Source organism: Cervus canadensis, chromosome 27, assembly GCF_019320065.1.
Source record: "Cervus canadensis isolate Bull #8, Minnesota chromosome 27, ASM1932006v1, whole genome shotgun sequence".
Lineage (NCBI taxonomy): Eukaryota > Metazoa > Chordata > Mammalia > Artiodactyla > Cervidae > Cervus > Cervus canadensis.
The window spans coordinates 38,908,562-38,934,156 of NC_057412.1; the positions used below are offsets into that span (position 1 = coordinate 38,908,562).

The following is a 25,595-nucleotide window of genomic DNA, read 5'->3' on the forward strand; positions in this document are numbered from 1 at the left end:
ACTGACCTAAAGAAACTAATTCAGAATGAAGCCAAAAGAAATGAGGCTACCTGTTACCTCCAGCCAAATCTGAACCTCAGGACCTGGACTGGAGGTCCTGGAGGTCTGAACTGGAGTGTCTTGGGCCAGCAGGCAAACCCTTCGTACATCCTTAGGCAGCAGTGGTCGATGGATTGGGGCCCATCTCAAAGAGCCTGGTTATCAGCAGAAGAGAGTGCCTGAAAGCACAGGAAAGAAACAGCTTCTAGAAGGCAGGCACCACGCCAGGTCTGTTTACAGAGCCCACTGTCTCCTTTTAACAATCTGCTGAGAAGAGAATCTTATAACTTGTTTTTAAATATGGCTTTCAAACACAGTTTTCAAACATAGCTACTCACTGGAATCACCTGGTAAGGTTTAAAAAAAAATCATAGTGACCTGGCCACATCCCAGATCAACTGAATCAGAACCTCTAGAGAACAAATCTCTATTTTCTAAAGTTCTCCAGGCAATTCCAATATGCAGCCTAGGCTGAGAACCACTCAGGTCATTATTGGCAAACACATCCACTCAATGCAGCCAGTCGTAAGCACTTTTGAGTGACTTATTTATGCTGAGAAATTTACATAATCCTCATTACAACTCTAGGAGGTAGGTATGGTAATCATAGCATTTCACAGATGGGACAAGTGGGACTTGGAAAGGCTAAGTGACAGACCTGGGATGACAAATTTAGTATATTGAATCCTGAGCAGGATAGGATTCCCAGACAGCTCAGCAGTAAAGAATCCACCTGCAAGGCAGGAGATCCAGGTTCGAGCCCTGGGTCGGGAAGATCCCTGGGAGAAAGAAATGTTAACTCACTCTAGTATTCTTGCCTGAGGAATCCCAGGGACAGAGGAGCCTGGAGGGCTACAGCCCACAGGGTCACAACAGTCAGACTTAGCGCCTAAGCCACCAGCACCCCTAAGCTGGATATTTAAACATCATATACTTTGTTGCTATTTGTGGAAGCCATGCTTCCAGCAATCACTCCAATCAGAGAATACATTTTTTGTTTGTTTTTCTCTTGTAGAGAGAAGTATGCAAGTGTTGGAGAAATCGAAAGGGTTCGTTCTAATACACTCTCCTTAAAGAGAACAAAGTTGAACAGGAAGAGTACAGGTTTCCAAAAACTAACATTTGTAGAGATCTGAAAAACATGTGTTATGGGGCAATAAATAAACAGCCAGCAACAAAGGTCAAATGGCAATTTTTTTAAACAGAATCAGCTTAATAGTTTTGAGCAGCCGTCCTTGGTATCTTGAGACTAAGAAAACTGGATGGCATAGTTCTGCTGTGGAGATAAGAGAAAGAACTATGAAGGTGCCATGGGAGATTATGCAAACAAGAGACTCAAAGCTGCTTGTGTACATCACAATGACAATATAAGCTGAGCAGAAGAGATAAATAAGAACAGAGGCAGGAAGACTGGGAGAGGCTGAAACACTGGAGAAGTGAGATAAAAGTTCACATCTGAGACGCTCAGTCTGAGGATGGAAGGTGATACATCACCCCAAAACTCAAATATTTTAAAAGGTGAAGACAAAAGAGAATTCTCTCTCCTTAGTTCATATTTTTAAAATGCTGCAAAGATAGAAAATAATATAAATTGGATCTTACAAGTTTGCTGAAAGTGTGCAAATGTTAACATGTCAATGTTTTAATTTTGCTAACAGAAATTTTACCACAGAAGAGGATTTGAATGACTCTTCTTGAAGAGAGCAAATAATCATTCTAATTCTTTATGCAATTTAGAATTTTCACATAATTTGAACCAAGGGAAAAAAGAAAAGCTCATTACAAAAGTGTGTTGGAACACCTGATGAGCAAAAGAAAAAGAATTCCCATACATAAATGTGTTTTCTTATTTCTCTTTTCAAAGCATGAATCATCACTCCTTTGAGAAGAGGGCTGTGAGGAGGACAGGAGACTCCACCTATTTGTGCCAGGACAGAGGTGGGCGTAGTTTGTGAAATAGTAATTTTCATCTTCAGAACTGTACCCGTTACCTACTCCTTTAGCTGTTGGGAAACTTTTCCAAGTGTTGCAGCTGGCAAAATCAGCTTAAGACAACAGGTTGCTTTCATTTCTGATCAAAGCTTGTTGTTCCGTCACTCAATTGTCTGACTCTTCGTGACCCCATGGACTGTAGCCTGCCAAGCTCCCCTGTTCAAGGAATTTTCCAGGCAAGAATACTGGAGTGGGTTGCCATTTCCTTCTCCAGGGGATCTTCCCGACCCAGGGACTGAACCCATGTCTGTTACACTGGCAGGCAGATTCTTGACCACTAAGCCACCAGGGAAGCCCCTTCATGAGGGTTAAATTTTAAAATGCCCTCATTATTTTACAGTAATTGAAAATGATTGGATCTATATGTTTCAACAGTGCTAGTCTGCAATTTAGCGCCATCTCTGGGATAAAGAAAAACAAACTCTATTTATTTGTCGTATGGTCATCTCCTTCTCACTGGGGTCACCAATCAGTTCACCTGTGACTTACCTCCATCCATCCTCCCGAGCAACCCCCAGCCACCCCCACCCCCCCCCACACACAACTAATACTTAGGTCTGGTAAAACTTGAATACATTACAGTCAAATTCTCGAGACCTTAATGTATCATGACCTAGACAGTAGGCACACAATGTTAATTGAACAAATAACTTCTGCCCTTTTCATTGCATCAACTTTAAACTGTGTTTCTGTCTATCCTTAAGAAATTTTCTAAAATGAGTTTTTGCTGAAAATGATATAGAAGACATTTATTCATATCATGAAATGAGGTTAGGAACCATAAAATTAAGATCTTAAAACATGTTTCTTAAGTTGCCATAAAACTCACATTCTGAAAAATCTGAAAATTATTTTAGTTGGGGGTTGCTTTCAAAGATTAGGTGAGAAGAGATTAATAGCACATTCTTTGTCACTGATTTTGTGTATTAATCAAAAATGGTTAAATATCAGTTAAATTCATATGGTTCCACCTGATTAGAATCATTAGATAGCTGCTGCTGCTGAGTTACTTCAATCGTCCCCAACTCTGTGCGACCCCATAGACGCAGCCCACCAGGCTCCTCTGTCCCTGGGATTCTCCAGGCAAGAGTACTGGAGTGGGTTGCCATTTCCTTCTCATTAGATAGCTGAAAACCTGTAATATTTATACATTAAGTGAAACAATCCAAGCCTTTGTATTTCAAAGAAAAAAGCCTTCGAAGGAGAGAATGACCTTAGCTACTCTGAAATACACTAAAACGACAACACATATTCAGCACCAGGGTTTATTAAGGAAGGAATCTACTGGTGAGGCTCAGGAGCTGGGTTCTGACTGAGCCTCCTCAGTGCATGTGAAAGATGAGGTGTTAGAGCAGCAGTTAGATAACTCTGGGGTAACAAGAAGCAAAGATGTTGTTTAAAATAAATAACTTCCAAATCCAAAAATGTCATGTTGGTCATTAATTTAAAAATCCCATTCCCCAAAGAGTGTTGTGCTTGTTCACCTAGCTTTTGTACCTTCCACAAAAAGTGTTGAAAGGCAGTGAAACTTCAAGAGTTAGGAAGAGGCAGAAAACTGAGTAATCAGCCATTTCACAGGTAATAATTGGCTGAAGAGTAATATTGGCTTTAAGTCAGATGCTGACTTAATTATTTAATATAGAACATAAACATCGACAGCCATTAAATGACTTTACAAAGACTAGCCATATTGGGACTCCCCTGGTGTCCAGTGGTAAAGACTTCAAGCAGCCAATCCACGGGTAAGGGGTTCGATCCCTAGCAGGGGAACTAAGATCCCACATGCCATGTGGCACTGCCAAAAGATAAAAAAGTAGCCCGGTTAGCAATGACACGATACTATCTTAATACATGGTATGTATCATATTACATGATACTTTGAAAACATGTCTTAAAACTGAAACGTAAAAAATAGTCTCTTACTAGTGGAAGCATCCCACATTTTCTAGAAGATAAAAAAACAAACCCAAACAGTAGACATAAAGACAGGCCTTCAGAGCAACAATGCAACTCCCTCAGAAAATCACAGTAATCCTCATTCAGAATCCTGTAGTGCTTTGTTATCCTAAGGTACTGAAATTTAATCAACTCAGACACTATACACAATTCTGAGTCTCTTCTCATTTTTTATTTTTTAAAAAAGACAGATTTAGGATTTTGTAAGAAATTACTGTTACATTTTTTTTTAATCTGTCAAGTACTACAGTAATGGAATAAATAAATAAGATTTTTTTTAAGTTCAATGTTTATAGACATATTTATAAAAAAATGACTGAATTAGAAGACATTAAATAATGCTGACAACACACCAGGAGGGCATTAGGCAAGGAAAGGCACATCATTCCACCACAAGAGATAAAGACCATAGTCGGAAGTTAATGACCAGCCAAAGCTTTAGGTCTTGTGGTAGTTTTCCTAGCTCTGGAGGGTCATTACGGTGGAACCTTCTTTATGGTACTTAGCTGAAATAAACAGCAGTTGGAAAATTTTACTCGGTGACCTCAATGTATTATTTAAAAGAAAGCACTCTTGTAATAAGTCTGGTGTGTGAGGAGGGAAGGAACAAAAATCCAAAAAGGTTTGCTGATATTGGAAATACTATTGACATATTAAAGATTTAAAAAAAAAAAAAAAGGTAAAATAAGGTTAATCGTTTTGACTGGCTGAACTGGAATTTTTGTAGTTAACAAAGTTAAAATTCCACGTAAACACTCCCTTTCTTTTAAACAGACAGTGTACAGATAAAAAACTGCAGTATTTCACTTCAGATGAAACTATATGCCAATATTTAGGGAAAAGGATCTTAGATGATTTCCTTATTTTAGATAGCCTAAGTCCTTGAAGACAGCACTAATATCTCTGGCTGAGTGGCTGTCTGAAGTAGCAAAGTGAATGTAAGTTTTGACAATGATAAGAGGTTTCCCAAAGAAACTATAAGTTCCAGTTAAACAGACAGTTACATTACTGAAAAGTCTAACAGACATCAGCAGAACTTGCTATGGGTCAACCTCCTACTACCAATTTTCCTCACAAATTTGTGCCAAGAGTCTACCCAATTTCTTCTGTCTGGACTCTGAACCTAGATTAGTTTGACTAAAAGATGGAATCACCCAGGTTCCATTTAAATTTTAGTTGTGTTGAGAAACAACTGTCTGCATGAATAAATAAAATGGGTTTTCAGGATAAAATGGTATATCCACAAAAAAAAAAGTTAAATTAAAAACAATTCAGGGGGAGATAAGGGACAATATTAATATAAAAAAAATCATAAAAACGGCAACTGTAAAGCAGGCGGCTTCCCACTCATGCCACACGATACGCCTTCATCAAGGTGTACTCCTTCCGGTTGGTGTGAGCGGCCCAGATGAAGAGAGCGGAAGCCATGAACTGCAAGGGAGCTGAGACGCAAGCCAGGCAGAAGGACCATCCGAATTCCCCAGACACATTCTCGGGCGGCTCCAGCTTCTGGTGGAGGAGTTCAATTCCGGCAACGTAACAACTCACTGAGCCCAGGGTACACAGACCTTGGAGGAAAATTGAGGGGAAAAAAAACAACACAGCTAGATAAGAGCGCGATAAGCGCTTCCCAGGCAGCATAACAAGGCAGTGACATGTGACCCCTAAGGCGGCAAGGAGGTAAAACTACGTTTGAAGAAGAGACACACCTGCAAGGAGATGGAGAACGCCTGTGGCGATGGTGGGGTACAAGCTTCGGCAGATACAAGCACAGAGTCCAATCAAAGCCCCAAAGCACATCAAACCTAGACTGACAAAAGGTAAAAGAAACTGGCAACGCCAAAGATCTGATTTCAAAAGAGAGAGAGAGAGAAATGAAATGTTACCATGATTTCAGTTTTCTCACAATGGCAATGTCTTTCACATTCTATTAGAACTTTTCTCAAAAACTGAGAATGGGGTGCTTTAATATTGAGGCTTTTTTCCTAAAGCACATTTTTCAAAACAGTGCTAACTTTCTTCTGACAGAAGCAAAAAGACACTATAGTGAACTGTTACTGAGGGCTTCCTATGTATCAGGCACTGTTCTATACATGCTTTGTATATTAAACCTCCCAACATCCCTATGAAGAAGGTACTATTTACCTCCATTTTATAAATGAAGAAACTGAAAGAAGATAACTTGTACAAGGTAACACAGTAAGTGGAAGAACCAGACTGGAAGCAAAACCTTCTGGTTCTACATACATATTTAAGTCCTTATAGGATCTCAAGGCAGGAATAACAAGTAAATGAATAGTGATTATAAAAGACCTGTTAGAAGAATATACACAAAGCACAAAGCAGAGGATCTGGTATACACCAGGCACTCAATAAATGGCAGTTTTAATTATCATAAAGTCCCTCAACAACATGGAAAAAAAGCTGATGACTTTACAAAGAACCCCATTACCTTTTCAAACTATTTTAATTATTATCAATGTAGGAACATCAACTCTGAACCAAATTTTACCTTTTAGGGCTAGCTTTACTTTCTGGAACTACATCAACGTCTTTTTTCTAACTTCCCTTCAAACTCTGTTAGTAATAAACTTCCTATGCATTGACAGTGCAAAATAGAATATGTGCCATTTATTCAACATCCCCTCTCATGAAACGGCCATTCTTCAGGCAGGTTCCAGTAATTCTAATAGCCTAGAGACTAGGTCCAAATCTGAAGATAGTACTTCCCAGGCAGCCTGAGCATTGAGGAACAGAATGCTCTTAATAAGCACTTTCGTTTTTGACATCTACACTTTTGTTACCACCACCTAAAACTAGATCAATACTTTTGGGAGGCCTGACACTTAAGTTGACTCATGTAAAGCTTGCAGTCAACTTTTTTCACATATCCCTATCTGAAGACAGAAAAATGAAGTGTTTAAGTTAAATATAGAAATTTATTATTTATTCCTATTAAATTTCCTCTTAAAATAGGCCTATTGATAACATCTTTTGGTGAATATAGATTCTGTCACCCAATGTATTAGCTGCTCAACTTCATATCTGCGATTTGGTAAGTACGTATCTAACTTCTAAAATATATTATCAATAGGACAGAGTTTGTTGGGATAACATTAAAGATCTTATTTTAAGTTGACACAATGTACAACGTCATCTTGTTCCAAAAACAGAGTTCAACAAAAGACATATAAAGTTATTTTCCTTTTTTTCCCAACAAAGTACTCACAGGTCCGAAGCAGATCAATCCCACTATTGTGGTTTCCAGGCTCAACAAATTTCTCCATGAACTGCTCATTTAGGGTGAAACTCATGCATTTTGTGACCATATCAAATGACTCTGGAATAAGAAAAACAACGATTGCTTGTTGTTTTTTTGCTTGTTTTAATTTTAAACATTTAACAAAAATCTCTTTCAGTAATTATTCTCTGAAATAAAAGGTGATATGGAAAAACGTTCTCAGGAGAGCAGCCTCTTTGACCCTGAGTGACACACAGAATGGACCAATGCCCAAGAGACGAATGGTTCTCAGCAGCAGGTGTATGACATGGGTACAGGAAGGCAAAAAAAAAAAAAAAGAAAAAAAAATGAGTAAAATGAATGAGAATAGATAGTAAGACGACTACAAAGGAGGAGGGGACAAAGAATAAAATAAATAGTAACTTTGATCTTCTCCCCCAAACCTATTCCATCAGTCTTGTTCCCCATCTCAGGTAAACGACAATTCTATCCTTCTCATTCCTAAGACCAGAAACTTTATAGAGTCATTCTTGCCCATAAGCATTTCATCAGGAAATCCTGCAGGCTCTACCTTCAACATATATCTAGGATATCTAGGATCAGGCACTGCTCAGTACTACCACCCTGATCCGAGGCGTAACCATCTTTCACCTGAACTGGTTCAACAGCCTCCTAAGTCTCCTGGCTACTGTCTTGCCCAGGTACCTGTCTGTTTTCAACACATCTGCCTAGGTGGCCAGATTATCTTTCCTCTGCACAAAGCCCCACAGTGGCTCCATCACACTCAAGAGTAAAATCCGAAGTCCTCATCACACCTAGAGAATCCTGCATGATTTGCCCTACTCCCACTCCCAGAATATATCTCTGACCGCCTACCCAACTCTCCCCCAGCCCCCTCCCTTCCAGCCTAGGGAATTCCTTGCTGGTTTTTGAGTATTTCAGGCATGCTCCCACCACAGGGCCCACAGGGCCCTTAGAGTTGTTCCATCCATCCTAAATGAGTCTCCCTGTTTCCACAATTACCCACAGGGTCAACTCCTTCACCTTTATCAAGTCTTTACTCAAGTGGTGTTTTCCTGCTGTAGCCTATCCTGCCTTTACTATTGAAGAACATAACTTATATGCCCACCAACATCCCCTTCCCTATGTCCTTCCAAATCCCCTTTATTTTGCTCTATTTTTCATAGCACATTACCTTCTACTTATAATTATTGATTCTGTTTATACTGTTATACCTGTTTATTGCCAGTCAGCCCTTATCAGAATGTTAGCTCCCCAGGACCAGGGATTTTTGTTTTTTTCCCTAACGTACTCCTAGCTCCTAGGCCCTGAACAGGAAAGTGTGCAATAAATAAATAGTTGTTGACTGAATAATAAATGATTGCTAAGATTCAAGTATCAAGTGCTCCTATGCTCTCATAAATAGAACTCAACATTTTAAATAAAATTCAACCAACTTTCACCTCTTTCCAATCACTTTCTTTTTTGTATAAAACCAAACTATCATCCTTCTGATGTACAGTATTTCAAGCCCATTGTGCTGTGATTTGAATACAGTATCCCCCACCAAGAGGCCAACAGAACTAGTCATAAATATAAACAAATTTATAAAGATGTTCCCTGCAAAGAACTCTAAAGTTTCCATCTTAACAACTGGAAATTAGAATTTTTCAATGTTAAGAATGTTTACAAAATAAACCTGAGAGGTAGTTTCTTAATTTTTTTTATTCTCCTAATGCATATTTTTAACCTAAAAACTCCATCAAAATGGTTGTTAAAACGGTCTTAAACAAGCAGATTTAAACACAGAGTTGAAAAAAAAAAATAAACATAGAGTTGGCCGAATTATATCCTCAAGATTTAGAGGGCAAATGATAATATCTACTAAAACACAACTACATATAAATGCCTATTAATTCATATGTATTAACTTTGATTTTGTATACTAGTACTTTTAACAATTACCAAGTATTTAAAATCTTCCAAAGTACTTTTCTAATTATTTTCTCATGACATGTGTGAGATTAATACAACTATTTCAATGTGTGGCTAAATAAGTACAAAGATTTAAAATGGTTTTCTCCAAAATAAGGACAGTTGCTCATCCAACCAATATTAATGAGTACAATGGTAATTAATGGAACTGAGGAGAGAAGATGATAGGGAAAAAGAAATACATAAGATTTATTTCTTTGGGAAGAGAAAGAACCCACAAACTTTCTTGTATATAACTGGCCATCACCGTATCACTTTCTCTATTATTGAGTAGCCACTGCAGAAGACGCAAGAGATGTGAGCTCAATTCCTGGGTGGAGAAGATGCCCTAGAGTAGGAAATGGGAACCCACTCCAGTATTCTTGCCCAGAAAATACTATGGAGAGAGGAGCGTGGCGGGCTCCAGTCCACGGGGTCACAAAGAGTCGCCCACGATGGAGTGTGCGTGCATGCAAACACACACACGCAAACACACACACGCAAACACACACACACACACACAAAGGAGACAAAAGTTACAATAAGAGAAATACCTGTCCTTTCTGGTGGGCTATACCAATATGTGTTTTGGGGTATAGTGATACACCGTCTCCACAATCCCACTGTGCCATTATATCGAAAAAGTGCATCACTGTAAGTCTTTTCATCTGCCTCATCACTAGCAAAGTCATTCCAGATGCTTTTGTTCAAATCGCTGGAATTTTCTTGAACTGGACTTCGATATTCATACCAGAAGTCTGTGCCAATTGAGGCTGCCATGTAGATGGTAGAAATGAGGCTAAGTACACAAGCAATGACAAACGCTGTCGCAAAACGGTTATCCATTCTGGCATTCAGACTGCTCTGTTTAGAAGTTGAAAAAGAAGAAAAGTTAGACTTCTAGGACAAGTACAGATTCTGAAAGGAATTATGTCAAAATCACCCTTTACCCTATTCCCCATCCCATGGCTCTTTAAAGTAATGCATAATCATTAATGAATTATTTTTAAAAAGAAGCAAGCATGTTTTAAATTAAGTTCAAAACAAAACTCATTATCATGAAAGTACTTATTGAATGCTCACATACCCAGGATGCTACGGAGACAGAAGTCTTGTTCTCTAGTCTATCACCTGCACACTAAAACAGACAACACTGAAATGGACATACACATTACAGATACAAACAGTAGACATGCCCAGAGTCAGCAATGTACCTTGCATACATTTTTAATGACAGACTGCAGAGCATTAAGTGTTCTGGGTCTGAGTGTGAAAAAGGCATTGGAAAAGGAAGCAGAGGAAATCGGCTCCTCCCAGTTTCCTCTGAACAGGGAAACCTTTTAAAACAAGGTAAAGAAAGAGTAAGGAGCTATTTAGAAGACAGCTGAAAATGTTTGTTAGCCCAGAGAGAAAGGTTGTTCCAGGCGCACGGAGGAGTAAAGAGAATAATAATATGCAGTAATGCTAGATACCAATCTGCTCCTAATCCATTAAAGCTAAGCCAAGCTCCCTTCCGCTGTCAAAGTCTTCCCTCCTTCCTACCTACTCGCCCCGTTCCTTATACTTTTGAACCTCCTCATCTGGAAACTAAGATTCCCTCCTCAGCCGGAAGGAAAACTCTGAATTAGGCAAATATTAACACTCCAAAGGCGTGGACTGGGCTGAATGGCAATAGTAAATGGCCGCAGTACAATGACTCAAGGCGGATCAAGCTGAGTCAAATACTGCAAATATATACCATGAACCGCGCCAAACACCTTAAAAAGGAGCTCGAAAACAAGCTCGCAAACTGGGGTTGCTGAGTTTGGAAAATGGCAAGTGACTCAGGAGAGATCAGAGCAATCACAATCGTTAACGATGATAACTCCAGAAGTTGGGTTTGTATTTTTACTCTTTTTAATTCTTTTTCATCCTGATGCTCTCAAATGACCTTAAAAGGTCCCGAGCACCGGGAGCGGCGGTTCGCCCAGGCCGGACGCCTGGAGCTGTCACCTCGCGGGTCGCACCCTGAGGCTGGGGGTGGTCGAGACGAACGGGCTCTGGGGCGGGGCAGCCCTGAGCGGTCCCTGGCCAGGGGCCCCAAATACCCGAGAAGGCCCCTCCCCGGAACAATCAGCCGAGGGAAAAGCCGGCGATAGCCCCCCGCTCAGGACCCACACGGTCCGGGCCGCGCCCAGGGAGGGGGCCCCCTCTTCAAACTACTGGAAACCTCGAACGGCTACGCGACCCCCGCCCAGCGACGTCGGCCCCGCTCACTCACCGCCCATCCTCCTGCTCCGCCAGCTTCGCCCTCAAGCTCAAACCACAGCACCCTACTCTCCCCGCGCCTCCTCTGACGCACTTCCCTGCAGAGCCCGCCCCCTCCATAACTCCCGCGCCTCCGCCTCCGCCTCCACCCCGGGCCGGGCCTGGCCCCGGAGCCGAGGGGACTTGTGGGAGTTGTAGGAGGGACAGAGGAAAAGCTGCGGGGCGCGGCAGACGGCATTCCCGGCGCCGGGCGCGGCGCATTGTGGGAGATGTAGTTCAGCTTCCGAGGTGCGCAGAAGGGAGGTCTGAGCTGATTGTTTCTTGTAGTTTACCACGAAGGTCCACCGAGTAAGGCGAGGTGTTTCGGGTCACTACGAGTCATTAATTATGATTAATGTGATTCAGATTTTTCCAGTTGTGCTTTCCCTACCACCACCCTACTTGTGAAACAACGATGCGATTATCCTTTGAAAATAGTAACCCAATAATTTAAAAACTCCTACAGCCTCACTCCCATTGCAGCAGGTAGTCTTTCTGGTTTTATGGCTTAAGTTTAGACTAAGAAGGATGTAACCTGACAGAGTCCCTTGGACTGCAAGGAGATCCAACCAGTCAATCCTAAAGGAAATCAATCCTGAATATTCATTGGAAGGACTGATGCTGAGCTGAATCTCCAATACTTTGGCCACCTGATGTGAAGAACTGACTCATTTGCAAAGACCCTGATGCTGGGAAAGATTGAAGGCAGGAAGAAAAGGGGAAGACAGAGGATGAGATGGTTGGATGGCATCACCGACTCAATGGACATGAGTTTGAATAAACTCTGCAAGTTGGTGATGGACAGGGAGGCCTGGAGTGCTGCAGTCCATGGGGTCACAAAGAGTTAGACGTGACTAACGGACTGAACTGAATTGAACCTGACAGAAGGCATCCAAATAGAATGTAATGACATTCTTCAGGTTTCATATAATTTTTGGCTGCTTTCTCTTAAAGGCAAATGATATTTTCTCTTTGTTGTAGTAAAGCTTCCTTTTTAAATAAATTGGTTAAACTATTAATACCAAGCATCTCAGATATGTCAAAAAAGTGAATACTTTTTTAATGTAGTATGAAAAAGACTGAATTTTGGAGAACATTGCATTAAGCAGGTAAGGTCATGAGTGACCTCAGAGATTGCAGGTGGCTGTACAGCAAGGAGCAGCAGAGGATGAGATGGTTGGATGGCATCATCTGCTCAGTGGACACGAATCTGAGCAAACTGGGGGAGATAGTGAAAAACAGGGAAGCCTGGTGCTGAAGCCCACTGGGTCGCAAAGAGTTGGACATGACTTAAGCGGCTGAACAAGAAGAAGCAGGGCACAGAGGCAACGAAAGGATTCTAAGGCTTCAAGTCCTGCATAGAAATCCACAAACAAGAAACAGTGACATCTCTTTAGTGACCCATGTGGACCCAAGAATGTGCTCTGAGAACAGCAAATGTCGGATTTCTCAACGGATATCTACAGAGACCAGGCTTGCCAGATGGCTCAGTGGTAAAGAATCTGCATGCAATGCAGGAAATGTAGGTTCAGTCCCTGGGTTGGGAACATCCCCTAGAGAAGGAAATGGCAACCCACTCCAGTGTTTATACCTGGGAAACCCCATGGACAGAGGAGACTGGCAATCTACAGCCCATGGGGTCTCAAAAGTCAGACTCAACCTATCGACTAAACAACCACCACCTACGGAGACAGCCAACTCAAGGACCAGCAGGACTCTCAAACACTTCCTCATCCCCCAAATCCCTTTGAATTTGGCCACAGCACAGGAAAAAAGTGGGAGCCCTAATCTGATACTAAATTTCTACCACCCTGATAGACTGAAGGTGTATCATTTGTTTTTCTATTTTTAGCCATATTTCTTTTGCCAGAATTGGTGAACTGGTATTCACATCCAGTACATAATTAAAATAAGGTAATAGCCAAGTATAATATTCAAAACCACCAGAATTTCATGTAGGATATCTGATCAAAGGAGAAGTTTGTTAAAGGCACCAACTAGAGAAAATGGTGGAGGTGCCCAGGCAAATTGTTAATGCATAGTAAAACTCCTCAATGCATTTGTTCACCAGGAAATGTTTTCACCCACTGGCTTCATTAGAAATTCCCTACCTTCTCTCTCGAGTGAAGTGGAACTATATCTCTAGAGAAGTTACATGGTAAATAAAACCAGGTCAAAGAGAAGTTTGAAAAAGGAAGAGGAAGACACCGCCTCAATTCACAAACAAGGAAACTGAGCCCAGGGAATAACTGACTTCAAGCTTGAATATTGGGGTGAGCTGACTAGCTTTGTGACATTAGAGAATTTACTTAACCTCTTTAAGTCTCAGTTTATTTTTATCTAAATTATGATGTTGACAATAGCACCTATTCCATGGGATCATTGTGAGAATTAAATGAGAAAATACATATAAAATACCCAGTCTAGAGCCTGGGGCATACTAGACAATTGCTAAACTATTAGTATTTGCAACTATTTGTTCAACACCTATAATCTTTGAATAGGGGCAATATAAACACCTCTTTAAAGCTCTCAATTCCCCTGGAGGCTGGAAGTAAGCCATTTATGTTGGTCCCTGCTCACTTCAGGAAGTTTAGGAACCTCGGTGGTGGTTGTTGTTTGTTGTTTAGTTGCTCGGTCGCATCAGACTCTGCGACCCCATGGACTGTAGCCCACCGGCTCCTTTGTCCATGGGATTTCCCAGGCAAGAATACTGGAGTGAGTTGCCATTTCCAACCTCTGGACCAACTGCCAAATGGCTAGGAAGGACTTGCCAGGACCAGGTTTTGGGCATCCTCGCTCAGCTTCACTCAGGAGATTACCGGGCTGGGCTCATAGCATATGAAAGTCCTCATGATTCAGCAGATGGGTGTGTCTGGAGAGACCTTCAAAGGAGGATGACGCTTTCAGCTATGAAATCTGCAGAATGCCTAGAAAACATGACACATTTCAGTCAGCACTTTAGCATGGACCTGGGAGTGCCTGCACGCTTGAGGTTGGGACCTTCCTGCCCACTGAGCCCAGAGGACTTGACCCGCTCCATCACACCCAGTACCACCAAGCGTACGGTCATGTTTCTGGTCTATCTTTACATCTTGGGGTTTCTGTCTTCTATCTATGCTAACTGCTCATGTGGATAAGCAAAATAAATACTTAATAAATTCATGCAGTTAAATTTGTCTTCATTTCATACTGCACTGTTTGGCGAACAGTAGCTTCCCTGATGTATTTTCATATAAAGATGATTTAGTGCAACCAAGTACAGATTATGAAATTTAGAGTTAAAAGCAAAGTTGAGCTAGTCCTCTGGCTTAACTTGTTAAGGATGGTTATGAAGGTATTGTAATTATACTCTACTTTAAATAAACCAAAAATCTAGTTATGCAGATATTATAACTTGTTTTTGTTATGTGCTTACAAAAACAACTCTTTATGCGAGAATTCCCTCCAATACAAAACAACTCTTTATGTGAGAATTCCCTCCAATACAAAACTCCCTAATATACTTAAATATTACTTTTAATTGTACCTTTTTAAGTAATTAAAAATTATATTAAGCAAAATATATATTCCTTATATTTTTCTCATCTAGTTTTGTCCTGATTGTTTTCATTATGAACTTTGGAGTGCAGAAAGAAGGAAAATAGAAAAATATCAAGTTCTAGGTTCTAATCAATAACGATCCTCAAAAAGATGTATCAGTCTTTGAATTTCTTTGTACCAATTCACTACAGAACAATGCAAAGTTAATCAAGGACAAGGCAAATAAAAAGTGTGTCCAAAATAGCTCTTTCCTTTTAATAATTCCTGATGGATGTTACACAGAGAAAAAAAACAAACTATAGTTGTCCAGATGTCTATGTTTCTGAAGGACAGAGAATGGACCATGTGTAAACGAGAAGTTTAATTTGTCCTTTATTTTAAAATTATCAGTGTGAATCTTTGGTAGATAACCTCTTTCTGGGTCCCAGTGTCCTCATTAGTTAAATGGTTGTACTAGATGATCACTAATATCACTTAAAGCTGTACAGTTTTATGAATCATAATTCTGCTAGAAGAAAGTGTAGCTCTGAAGTATGGTTGCTATAGGTCCACAGCATTGCAGTTTCATTGGGAAATGCATGTATCCTATACCTCCAGCGAAGTAAAATACAAGAAGACAGACTGGGAAATGTAGATGGACAAAGAAAAAGGATGAAAGCTGCATGCATGCTGATTAGAAAAGATACAGCAGTTCAGACCTTTGCTGCTTCAACAAAATCAGTAATCATGGAAAATGGAAGCTGTCTGAGAAGTTTGTGAAAAGTACTTACTCATCTCAGATGATTCAAAACTCAAGCGAATTCAGTCCAGCTCTGCAAACACTTATTGACCACCAATTGCATGCCAGACAATATGCTGGGTACCAGAGACAAAAATTGCTGTACGTAGCCTAAACCCAGATTAAATCAACAATTATGAAGAAGCCTGAAGTGTAGGTGCCTAGAATACTATGGTCACTGCTGTTTAGGTAAATATGAGATACCAAGAGAAAAAAAAAATCCAACAAATGAAGTTGGGGATAATAGCAAATAGGTACCACTCAATTTGGCATGATATAGTACATTATATTGCATTAAACTCTCCTGTCAGAATAAAAAATAAATAAATAACCCAGTATAAACAGAGCTGTTAAACTGGACTATTTAAATGGTTATACATGTTATGATACTCAAATAAGAAATGGACAAGCAAGTGTTTCTAGCAGATGAATATACAATCACTCTATCTGATAAGATTTATGAAAAACAAATAGTTTGCTTCATGATCTTTGTCATTTACCCTGGGACAAATCAGTACAGCATATATGAAGAGATTTCTTTCTGCTGGGCCATCTGCTACGTAATGTAATGAATCCTAACTAATATGGGGGTCAGAATGCTTGATAGAGAAGAAACAGAAGTAATATATCACAGTGCCAGTTGGGGTGGCTGTATTCACACAAAACCTCCAATCCACCCATGAAGCAGAGGCTGTAAATCACAGCTATGACTGAATGATGATAGTAGATCCACTCGGGCAGATGCCTCAGTGGACAAAAGCTTACTTTCTCCCCGTTTTTAACATTCAAGTCAGTTCTGAACATATCTCAGGAATTAGGACACAGAGTAAGGGAGGGTTTAGAAGTCTAAATTAATTCCTAAAAATTTCTGAGATCCAGGCCAGAAGACTTCTAAGAAGTTCGAACTTAGAGGTGATTTTTAAACTTTTAAAAAAATTAGCCAAAATAATAACAAACATAATGTATAAAGATGGTTAAGATGTGTGAATTACAACAGTGGCCCTAAACTTTAGTGTGTTTAAGAATCATGGAGTGCTTATTAAAGCCCTAGACTCCAATCCTAATGACTGATTCAATAGCTCTGGGACAAGGTTCGGAAAGCTACAGTTTAGTAGGTATCCCAGGGGACTCTGACATGGATAATGTGGTCTAGCACTCACAAATTCAAAACAATGACTTTAAGGGGCCAAAAAAATGACTACAGTTGGGTAATTACTATAAGCTTGAGGCCAGTGGAACGATATCAGATGGTCTCTGCCTTTAAGTTGCTCATGACCAGCTCAGAAGGTCAGACACCAAAACAACTTACCATGTGAAATGAGGTAATAAGTAGTTTACAAGTAGGACTGTGAAAGGTAGAACATACAAAGGCGTAGGCAATCATCTCTGTTATCCGAAAGGATGAGGGAGGGAGTATATCTTTTCTGGAAAAATAATTCTTAAGAGGTGACATGTGTGCTGTAATTCAGTTACTGATATTTATAGCTTACTCTTTTTTGTTTTGTTTTTTTTCTGGTGATCACCTGTTCATACTGCCTTTTCATATGCTTATGGTGTCCAGTGTTGTTTTTGAGTTTTGGTCTATTTGGTTTCCTCATGTTTATTTCAAAGGGCCTTCAAGGTTAAAAATGATCGTCATTCAGGACTTATTTAGAACTATGACCTCCCCTACTCTATCTAGTCAGCTTTTATCGTGGGTTCTGACTTATAACAGCTTTATACTCTTTGAGTTATTAAAAGGCCAGAACTATGCTGTTTGGGCTTCCCTGGTGGCTCAGCGGGAAAGAATTTGCCTGTCCTGCCGGAGCTGCAGGAGACTCGGTAAGATCTCTCTGGGTCTGGAAGATCTCCTGGATGAGGGCATGGCCACCCAATCCAGTATTTTTGTCTGGAGAATCCCATGGACAGAGGAACCAGAAAGAAGGGTCCTTAGGGTCGCAGCTGGACATGACTGAAGCAACTCAGCATGCACGCTCACAGTATGCGATTTGTTCCCTTTTTTGGCTCAAAACAATTTTCCAACTCAGGTTCCAAGATACTGTTGATCTGTGATGGGTATTCTCACACTGCAGCATTCTACCACTAATTACCATAACCCAAAGTGACTATATGATAAAGCAAATCATTTTGCCTACAGCTGCTTCAAAGTTTACTGAGGAAGTCAGACTTATTTGAGATAATTGACATCAGCAGGCCAACAACTTTGGAATGCTGAAAGAAAATTTAAGGCCTGAAGAATAAATGTACAGCCAGATGTGATCCTCTGGAGTATGAGCCTAAACTCTTTTCCATTGTTACAATAATTGTATGCAGAATTCCTGAGATATATCTAAAATTTGTTTAATATTTTAGGCCTACAATCAACATTGTCTCTTTAAATAGCAGAACTTCTGGCTGAAGAATGTGAAGTTCTAATAGTACAATTAAGGTACATTTACAAGTAAACTTTAAAATATCTACATATATAATTGCTTCTTTAATGCAAACACACACACAGATAGTGTTTAAATACTTGAATCTTTTACGTTTACTTCATCAATCCTTTTCAAGTAAACATTGTTCTACTTCAAACTGACAGACTGAGTTATTCTATTAAATATTTAAGGCTTGCCCAGTGGGAAAGATTTCTATCCCAGAAATGTCAAAAAGTTAATTAGTATATCTCCTCTGCAGCCTATACTTAGGGAAGGATATGGCCTCCCACACTCCCTCAGGGACAACGCAGAGCAGCCTAGGACACAAAAGAAGACAGACTGAGGCCCATAAATCAACTCCCTGGTGACTTTCTGGAGCTGCCCCAGATCAGGGGAGCCCTCCCCCTTCCCTGACCCAGACTGCAGGCCTGAGACAGAATAGAACATGGCAATCAAACATGGCAGGAGGGAACCCAGCAGGCAGGATCGTTCTTTATAACATGTTAATTCATTACGGAAGGAACACAAATTCAGTGGAAAGGACTTCAAATGTTTAGCAATTATATTTTCTTCTATGCAATAGTAATATCAACCCAAAACTGTAATTTTGAGGGTGACATGAGATGAAGGGACAGTGAGATGGACACAAGAGTGGGAGGGAGCCTGGAGCTACTTCGGCCAGTAAAGAATTGAAATAGGAGTCGGCTTCAGAATTTGTCGTGTTTTACTATGGTCTTCCTAAATAAAGGGGAACAGGTGAGAGAAAAATATGATAGAATCCTTCTGCTACTAGGCTGACCCTCAAGTGTTTTGAATGAACCTCAAATCTTCCTTCTGTAGTGCTTTCCTTTTATACTGGCCACTGCATCATAATGTCAACTAATATATGGTTGTCCGTTGCCAAGTCAGTCATCCCAAAAGGGAAGTTCACTGATGTGTGGAGGCACTTATCGAAAAGTTCAGAAGCTAAAAAATCAGTCCTATCAAAGTGAAGTGTAAAAAGGAGTACATCAGAGGGAATCTAGAGACTGGTGGAGGATAGTTATTTGAGGGTTCATAAGGAGAATTCCTTCAAGGATATTATTCAAGGATATTAATGCTAACAAAAGGAAACTGTGTTGGTTGAATTACAGAAACAGAAAACAATAGAAAAATAGCAGTTTGTGGCTTTTAAACCTGTGTTTGTAAGCTGCATAAATAACAACAGTGCCTGCAATTAAACCCCAATGAATTCATCCTTGCTAAATTATACTGGATCAAAGTAACATTTCCAAAACACCTACTAGGTGCAAGGTACTATGCTAATTGCAGTGAAAAACATTTTAAATAATAATACAAACACAAGACATGGTCCCAGCATTTGGGTATTTTTAAAAACTTACTGAACAAGACAGGATCTATTATGCATGAACTGAAAGAGTCAAATAAATGAAAAGGAACTAGTTGGAATCATAATGTTTGCCATAGATGCAGACTGGTATGATTTGGGAAAATTTCAGTTTACTCTCCATGCAATGGAAGGCTATTGAAAAGTCTTCATATTCCACCAACAATATAATTGAAAAGAGTACCTTGAGCATCACCACCTTAAAATTCTAAAAGTAAAACAAGATCTCGTCTGTGAAACAGAAGGCTAGATCAAAAGGATTCTCAATGTTAGAAAGCAAAGATGTCTTTAAATTAAAGTAGGTAGGAGAAAAAAAAGTTAATTTGTCTCCTAACTTCTGGATTTAAAGAAATAAATTGAATACCTTGAAGGAAAAAGCCAAAGAGCACCTCAGTTTTCTGTGTGTGTGTGTGTGTGTGTGTGTGTGTGGTGTATTAGTTGTTCAGTCATGCCTGGCTCTTTGCAGACCCCATGGGCTGTAGCCTGCCAGGCTCCTCTGCCCATGGAATTCTCTAGGCAAGAGAATTTCTGGAGTGATTGCCACACCCTCCTCCAGGAGATCTTCCTAACCCAGGTATTGAACCTGAGTCTCCTGCATTGCAGGCAGATTCTTCACCATCTGAGCCACCTCCTGGGCAAATGCAAATAAAGCAAACCATAACCACAACCACCCAGCACCTATCAGGGTGGTGTTCCTTGTGGGCCCTCTCTGAGGGTTGGTAGAAACTGTGTTTTTTAATCTCTGTTTTTATGCTTGTCCCAAGATCTTTTAAGGAAGCGGGTGGGGCAGGGGGAAGAGGCAGACACTGTATAAAAGAAGCTGCCTTGAGAATTTTTCTAAAATACATAACAGAAACTTCCTAGGTTAGGAAACTTACCAGATTTGGCAGCTGATGGACCCAGTGATGGACCCAGAAGCAACCCCGGTTTACTTGGAATATTTTTTTGCTACAAGCCACAATCCTGATATTGAAGAGACCCACTCCCATGTTCCTTATACATCAGTCTTCCTTCCCGTCTTCTACACAGCTGTGTTCCTGATTGGAGTGTCCGGGAACCTCATTCTCATGAGCGCACTGCATTTCAAACGGGGCAGCCGAAGACTGATTGACATCTTTATCATCAACCTGGCTGCCTCCGACTTCATCTTCGTCATCACCTTGCCTCTCTGGGTGGATAAAGAAGCATCTCTGGGGCTGTGGAGGACAGGCTCTTTCCTGTGCAAAGGAAGCTCCTACGTGATCTCAGTCAACATGCACTGCAATGTCTTCTTGCTCACCTGCATGAGTGTGGACCGCTACCTGGCCATCGTGTGTCCCGCCGTATCCAGGAAAGTCAGGAGGAGAGACTGTGCCTATGCTGTCTGTGCCAGTGTCTGGTTTGTGTCCTGCCTCCTGGGGTTGCCTACCCTTCTGTCCCGGGAGCTTACCCTGATTGAGGGTAAACCATACTGTGCAGAGGAGAGGGCCACTCCCAGCAAACTGACTTGGGCCCTGGTGGCCTTAATTTTTACCTTTTTTGCCCCTTTGGTGAGCATTGTGACCTGCTACTGTTGCATCACAAGGAAGCTGTGTGCCCATTACCAGCATTCAGGAAAGCATAACAAAAAGCTGAGGAAGTCCATAAAGATCATCTTTATCGTTGTGGCAGCGTTTGTCCTCTCCTGGCTGCCCTTCAACACGTTCAAGCTCCTGGCTATCATCTCTGGGTTGCAGGAAGAACTCTACCTGTCCTCAGCTTTTCTGCAGCGGGGGATGGAGGTGTGTGGGCCGCTGGCATTTGCAAACAGCTGCGTCAACCCCTTCATCTACTATGTCTTTGATGGCTACATCCGCCGGGCCATCGTGCGCTGCTTGTGCCCTTGCCTGAAGAACTATGACTTTGGGAGCAGCACCGAGACATCAGACCTCACGAAGGCTCTCTCCAACTTCATACATGCAGAAGATTTTGCCAGAAAGAGGAAGAGGTCTGTGTCACTCTGAAAAGGACAGTGACATTTCGAGCTCTGTGGATGGGGTTGAAGGGTTCATTTGTGCCCAAGATAAAGAAAGAAGAAAAATATTGCTATAGTATTCATATTGCTTATGAATACAAGGAAGTGTTAATTTTTAAAGAGATATCTAGAAGGTCTCAGTGTTCATGGATATAATTAGGTTATTTGCTGTTTTTTGTTTGTTTGAGCTGAATAGCTTTATTTGACCCTTGTCAGTCAAGTTCACCGGGCAAAATACAACTTTTATACATCTTGAACTCTGAGATAAGGCTCCTGCTTGGACCAGTTCCTTTCTTCATGGGTGTTAATGCATAATCCAGCCTTTTCCTCTCTCAGGAAACTTGATCCACACCACCCATCATACTGGGCTCCAGAGTGGACTGCATGTAAAGGATTCCGCCCAGTTGTAACTGGTGAGAAATATGGTGACAATGCAGATTTTAAAAAACTGTAATATACCTGTGCTCAGTAATTACTTGTTCCTGAATAATGAAGGTTCCGGCCTTAATCTTTGATGCTTAATTTGGTGATTCCATACCACCTTCCAACATTGTCTTTCACCCTATACCATTCACAGTGACTTTGGGCTGGTGAAACCTCATGGGGAAAAAATCATTTTGTATTGTGTTTATAATTTAGGACTTACTTTACCACTTGGTCTTCAAGAATATTTTGACATAGAATAAGCTTTGACTTCTGTTTTCCTTATAAGATATATTGGTTAAAATGTATCTCATTATAATGGTGTAATAACTACTTTTCAATGAGGTTTTACTGTGCTCTTGTTTTCCTTTTAGCTTTTATAAATTAGGATATGACTTTGTTTTAATTACATGTTTTTAATTACCCAGTTATCTAGTTATCAAATAAAAATGTTACTACTACTATAATTGGAGGTCATCTAATGCTTAGCTACACCCTCATGCAGATTATCACTTTGTATTTTAATTGAAATGTTAATGCTGCACATTCCCTAGAGAATCATTTGCTTGGTGTTTGTAATTTCACAATTTGATCCAATAATACAGGAAGACAGAATGCTCAGTATTCAGGTAAAGGGGAAAATCTGTAACAAAAATGTTACTGATATTTTACATGCAGTTTTTTGAAACTCAGAGACCTTGCAGAACTCCTTCAACTGATAAATATTTACTGAGCCAATTCATACCTACATTCCTTTTAAAAATTTGAAGTGAAAATATAATTAGCAGCAACCACAAAAGACTGCAGCAGCAAGGCTACTATTGAAAATACCTTTCGATTCAAGATAAAGTAGGTTTTTTACCTCTACTGTTGACACAAATGAACTACTATTTTAGTTTTAAATGTTAGATTTGAAAACCAGAGAAAGCTTCAAATCTTTTCAGAGACTAGATAATTCAGGATCATCCTCTGTACCTTAATATTAAGAGAAATCTCAAATATTGGGCATCTTATAGTGTGTTTAGAGGTTTTGGGTTTTATAAATTGGTTAATTTATTAATTTCTCTTAAATTTTTATTAAATAAAAATATAATTTCATTATAAAAGTATTCATCTACGTTGTATTAATTGCTATTAACATATCAATTAACACTGATACCCTAACAGTGTTTTAACAAATTATCATAGATATAGAAATAAAAAGACTGTAAATCATAAGAAATAAATTTTCTTGGAAAGCTTCAAAAGTGAATTCAACATAATTAAATAGATTGCCAAGCGTTAAGTAAAAACAAAATACAAGATATTTACTTTTCAAAAACAAATCAACAAAAGCACGGTAACTCATCAATGCCTTTGAGAAAGGCTACCTTTAGAAAACAGCCCGGTCAATCAGCTGCAGTATTTGTTAGGAAATGAGAAAACCTGGGTTACTTGGTTTAACTTCACCTTTAATGTTGGGACATTGAACAAATCATTTTAATCTTTCATATCTAAATGTCATTGGTAATATCTATGTCCATAGCATCCTTAAGTTTATTTTAAGACTAATAAATACAAATGAAAAGTTTCCTTAAATAATAAAAAGTTATGTAAAATGATGGTTTCTATCATTAATTATTATGATGTAACAAAGAATGTTACATAAAAATTTCCAAACTAGATTATCAAATGACTCTTAATCATTTTCATTTAACAAATATTAGAGTCTATCTTACTTCTGTATCATCCCTTTTATTTTTCCATTTTAACACTGAAGAAAATATACTGTCATACTTTTAAATACTTTAAGTGGATATGCTGGGTGCCTTATAAAAATTTTAGCATATTTTATATTCATAAGGTACCAGCGATGGAAGGAATATAGGCATAATTTTACAGATAGCATAACTCTGATAGAAAAAATTATAAATGTAATTAGTTGGTATATCACTATGAAAAGTTGCCACAGTAAAGCTCGCCATTAAAGCCTCTGAATAAGAAGTTGTCTGATAACTTATAATTAATTTAAAAACTAAGGCACACACAGTCACAAACACACATTTAGTCCATTTGGGCCATATAGAAAGATAAAAACTAACCTGACATTCCTGGGAGTCCCACAGTTCGTCCTCTCTAACAAGTCAAAATTACCTCAGAGCGAGCACAACACTCAAGTAAGAACAGTCTTGAAGGAAGCTATGTGCGTGACTGAAAGGAGATATAAGTTACTAGGGGTCACAGTTAATTTTTAAATAGACACAGAAATACACAGTATGATGGGAAGCTGAGTAAAAGAAATCTTCCTGTGATTCATCTTGACTCCTCAAATCATTCTCTATTCCCCCAAGAGATATCAGAAGTGAGAAATGACTTATCAAATGCACATGCCACGGAGAAAAGTGAGGCTCAGTTTTCCTGCAGAGCTCATTCACAAAAGTCAAGCAATAGTAAAAGAATTACAAGTTTGTTTCTCAAAGAGCCGCTGATGGAGCCTGCTATCAAGATGATTCCTCCACCGTGAGAGAAAGCTGTGCCATCCAGAGGAAAAGGAGAAGGATAATCCTACCTACTGGGATATTTGTAAATGGTACTGGATTCAATTGCTTTCCACAGAGCTTGTAGGTTGGATTATCCCTTGCAAATGCCTGTTCTTATTTTCCATTCTTTTCTTTGAATCAACATTCTTTGCTTTTATCGATGCTATGAGTAAGCAGTTACGACTAGACTTTACATGTCAGCAGACAGAAAAAAACTACTCCACTTTGACTTTTCATTGCAGATGAGTGCCTCTTGTCTCTTCTCTTCGTCAGTTTCTTAACAGCTACATTTCCAAAATGTATCCGCTAAGTGGAAATTTCATCCTCAGATTGATTAAACTTCAACATTAAAACTTTAAATATCTGATGTGTCAAACTATTAGCAAAGTGAAAGTTCTTATGACAAGTTGAAACACCATAGTATATGAACTCACCTAAAATGTTCATTTATTAATCTAAAAGTGGAAGGAGATATTCTGTTACTTGACAAGCATTATTAACCTAAAAAGTTCTTGGTTTATGTATATGAGTATCAAATTTCTAAGATCCAATGGCACTTTAAAATTACAGTGGAACCTTTTCTGAGTTGGACACATGTAATTAAGTTGAATGGTCATTGTTTTAGGCAAGTAGCCCATTTGAAGGATTTATATGATACAATGTTCATATTATTTTTGTAATGCTCTGCAGACCGAGTAAAGATATCATCACAGGCGGATTCTTTACCAGCTGAGCCAAAAGAGAAGCCCAAGAATACTGGACTGGGTAGCCTATCCCTTCTCCAGTGGATCTTCCTGACCCAGGAATCGAACCAGGGTCTCCTTCATTGCAGGAGGATTCTTTACCAACTAAGCTATCAGCAAAACCCTAAGATATCATCAACCTGACATTATTCAGTGATTTTTTTCCTTTTCTAATTAAGAGGATTTAATAATTATCTAGTTTACTATCACTCCCACATTAACAAGAGTTAGGCTTCCTCTATGAGTACTTCATGTTTGTCAATATTTATGGAAAATTTAGCATTTTTATCTGCTAGCCTCTATCAAC

General features: G+C 39.6%; 2 protein-coding genes across 5 annotated transcripts; one reads left to right on the forward strand and one right to left on the reverse strand.

The window, feature by feature from the left end:
• Window positions 1–4,144: 4,144 nt before the first annotated feature.
• CLDND1 (claudin domain containing 1) lies at window positions 4,145–11,612 on the reverse strand. 4 transcript variants are annotated; one of them, XM_043448924.1, is made up of 6 exons: window positions 11,463–11,562; window positions 10,290–10,340; window positions 9,757–10,066; window positions 7,217–7,327; window positions 5,697–5,834; window positions 4,145–5,555 (listed from the first exon to the last, which is right to left on the reverse strand). In XM_043448924.1, the coding sequence occupies exons 3-6, from the start codon at window positions 10,046–10,048 to the stop codon at window positions 5,335–5,337; spliced, it is 762 nt and encodes a 253-aa protein (XP_043304859.1). In that variant the 5' UTR covers window positions 10,049–10,066; window positions 10,290–10,340; window positions 11,463–11,562; the 3' UTR covers window positions 4,145–5,334. The 4 variants fall into 4 exon arrangements, with proteins under 4 accessions (XP_043304859.1, XP_043304861.1, XP_043304860.1 ...); XM_043448926.1 differs by having other exon boundaries at window positions 10,290–10,333; window positions 11,463–11,506; XM_043448925.1 differs by lacking the exon at window positions 10,290–10,340 and having other exon boundaries at window positions 11,463–11,612.
• Window positions 11,613–20,434: 8,822 nt separating this feature from the next.
• GPR15 (G protein-coupled receptor 15) lies at window positions 20,435–23,571 on the forward strand. Its single transcript, XM_043449117.1, has one exon. The coding sequence runs from the start codon at window positions 20,504–20,506 to the stop codon at window positions 21,590–21,592; it is 1,089 nt and encodes a 362-aa protein (XP_043305052.1). The 5' UTR covers window positions 20,435–20,503; the 3' UTR covers window positions 21,593–23,571.
• The last annotated feature ends 2,024 nt before the right edge of the window (window positions 23,572–25,595 follow it).

Excerpts from the sequence above, each read along its gene's own strand:
- CLDND1 (XM_043448926.1), bottom strand. Across the intron at positions 5,835-7,216 it reads GATTGATCTGCTTCGGACCT|ATCTTTGGCGTTGCCAGTTT; the intron begins GTGAGTACTTTG and ends TTTTGAAATCAG. Across the intron at positions 5,556-5,696 it reads CGTTCTCCATCTCCTTGCAG|GTCTGTGTACCCTGGGCTCA; the intron begins GTGTGTCTCTTC and ends TTTTCCTCCAAG.
- GPR15 (XM_043449117.1), top strand. The coding sequence starts at position 20,504 with ATGGACCCAGTGATGGACCCAGAAGCAACCCCGGTTTACTTGGAATAT.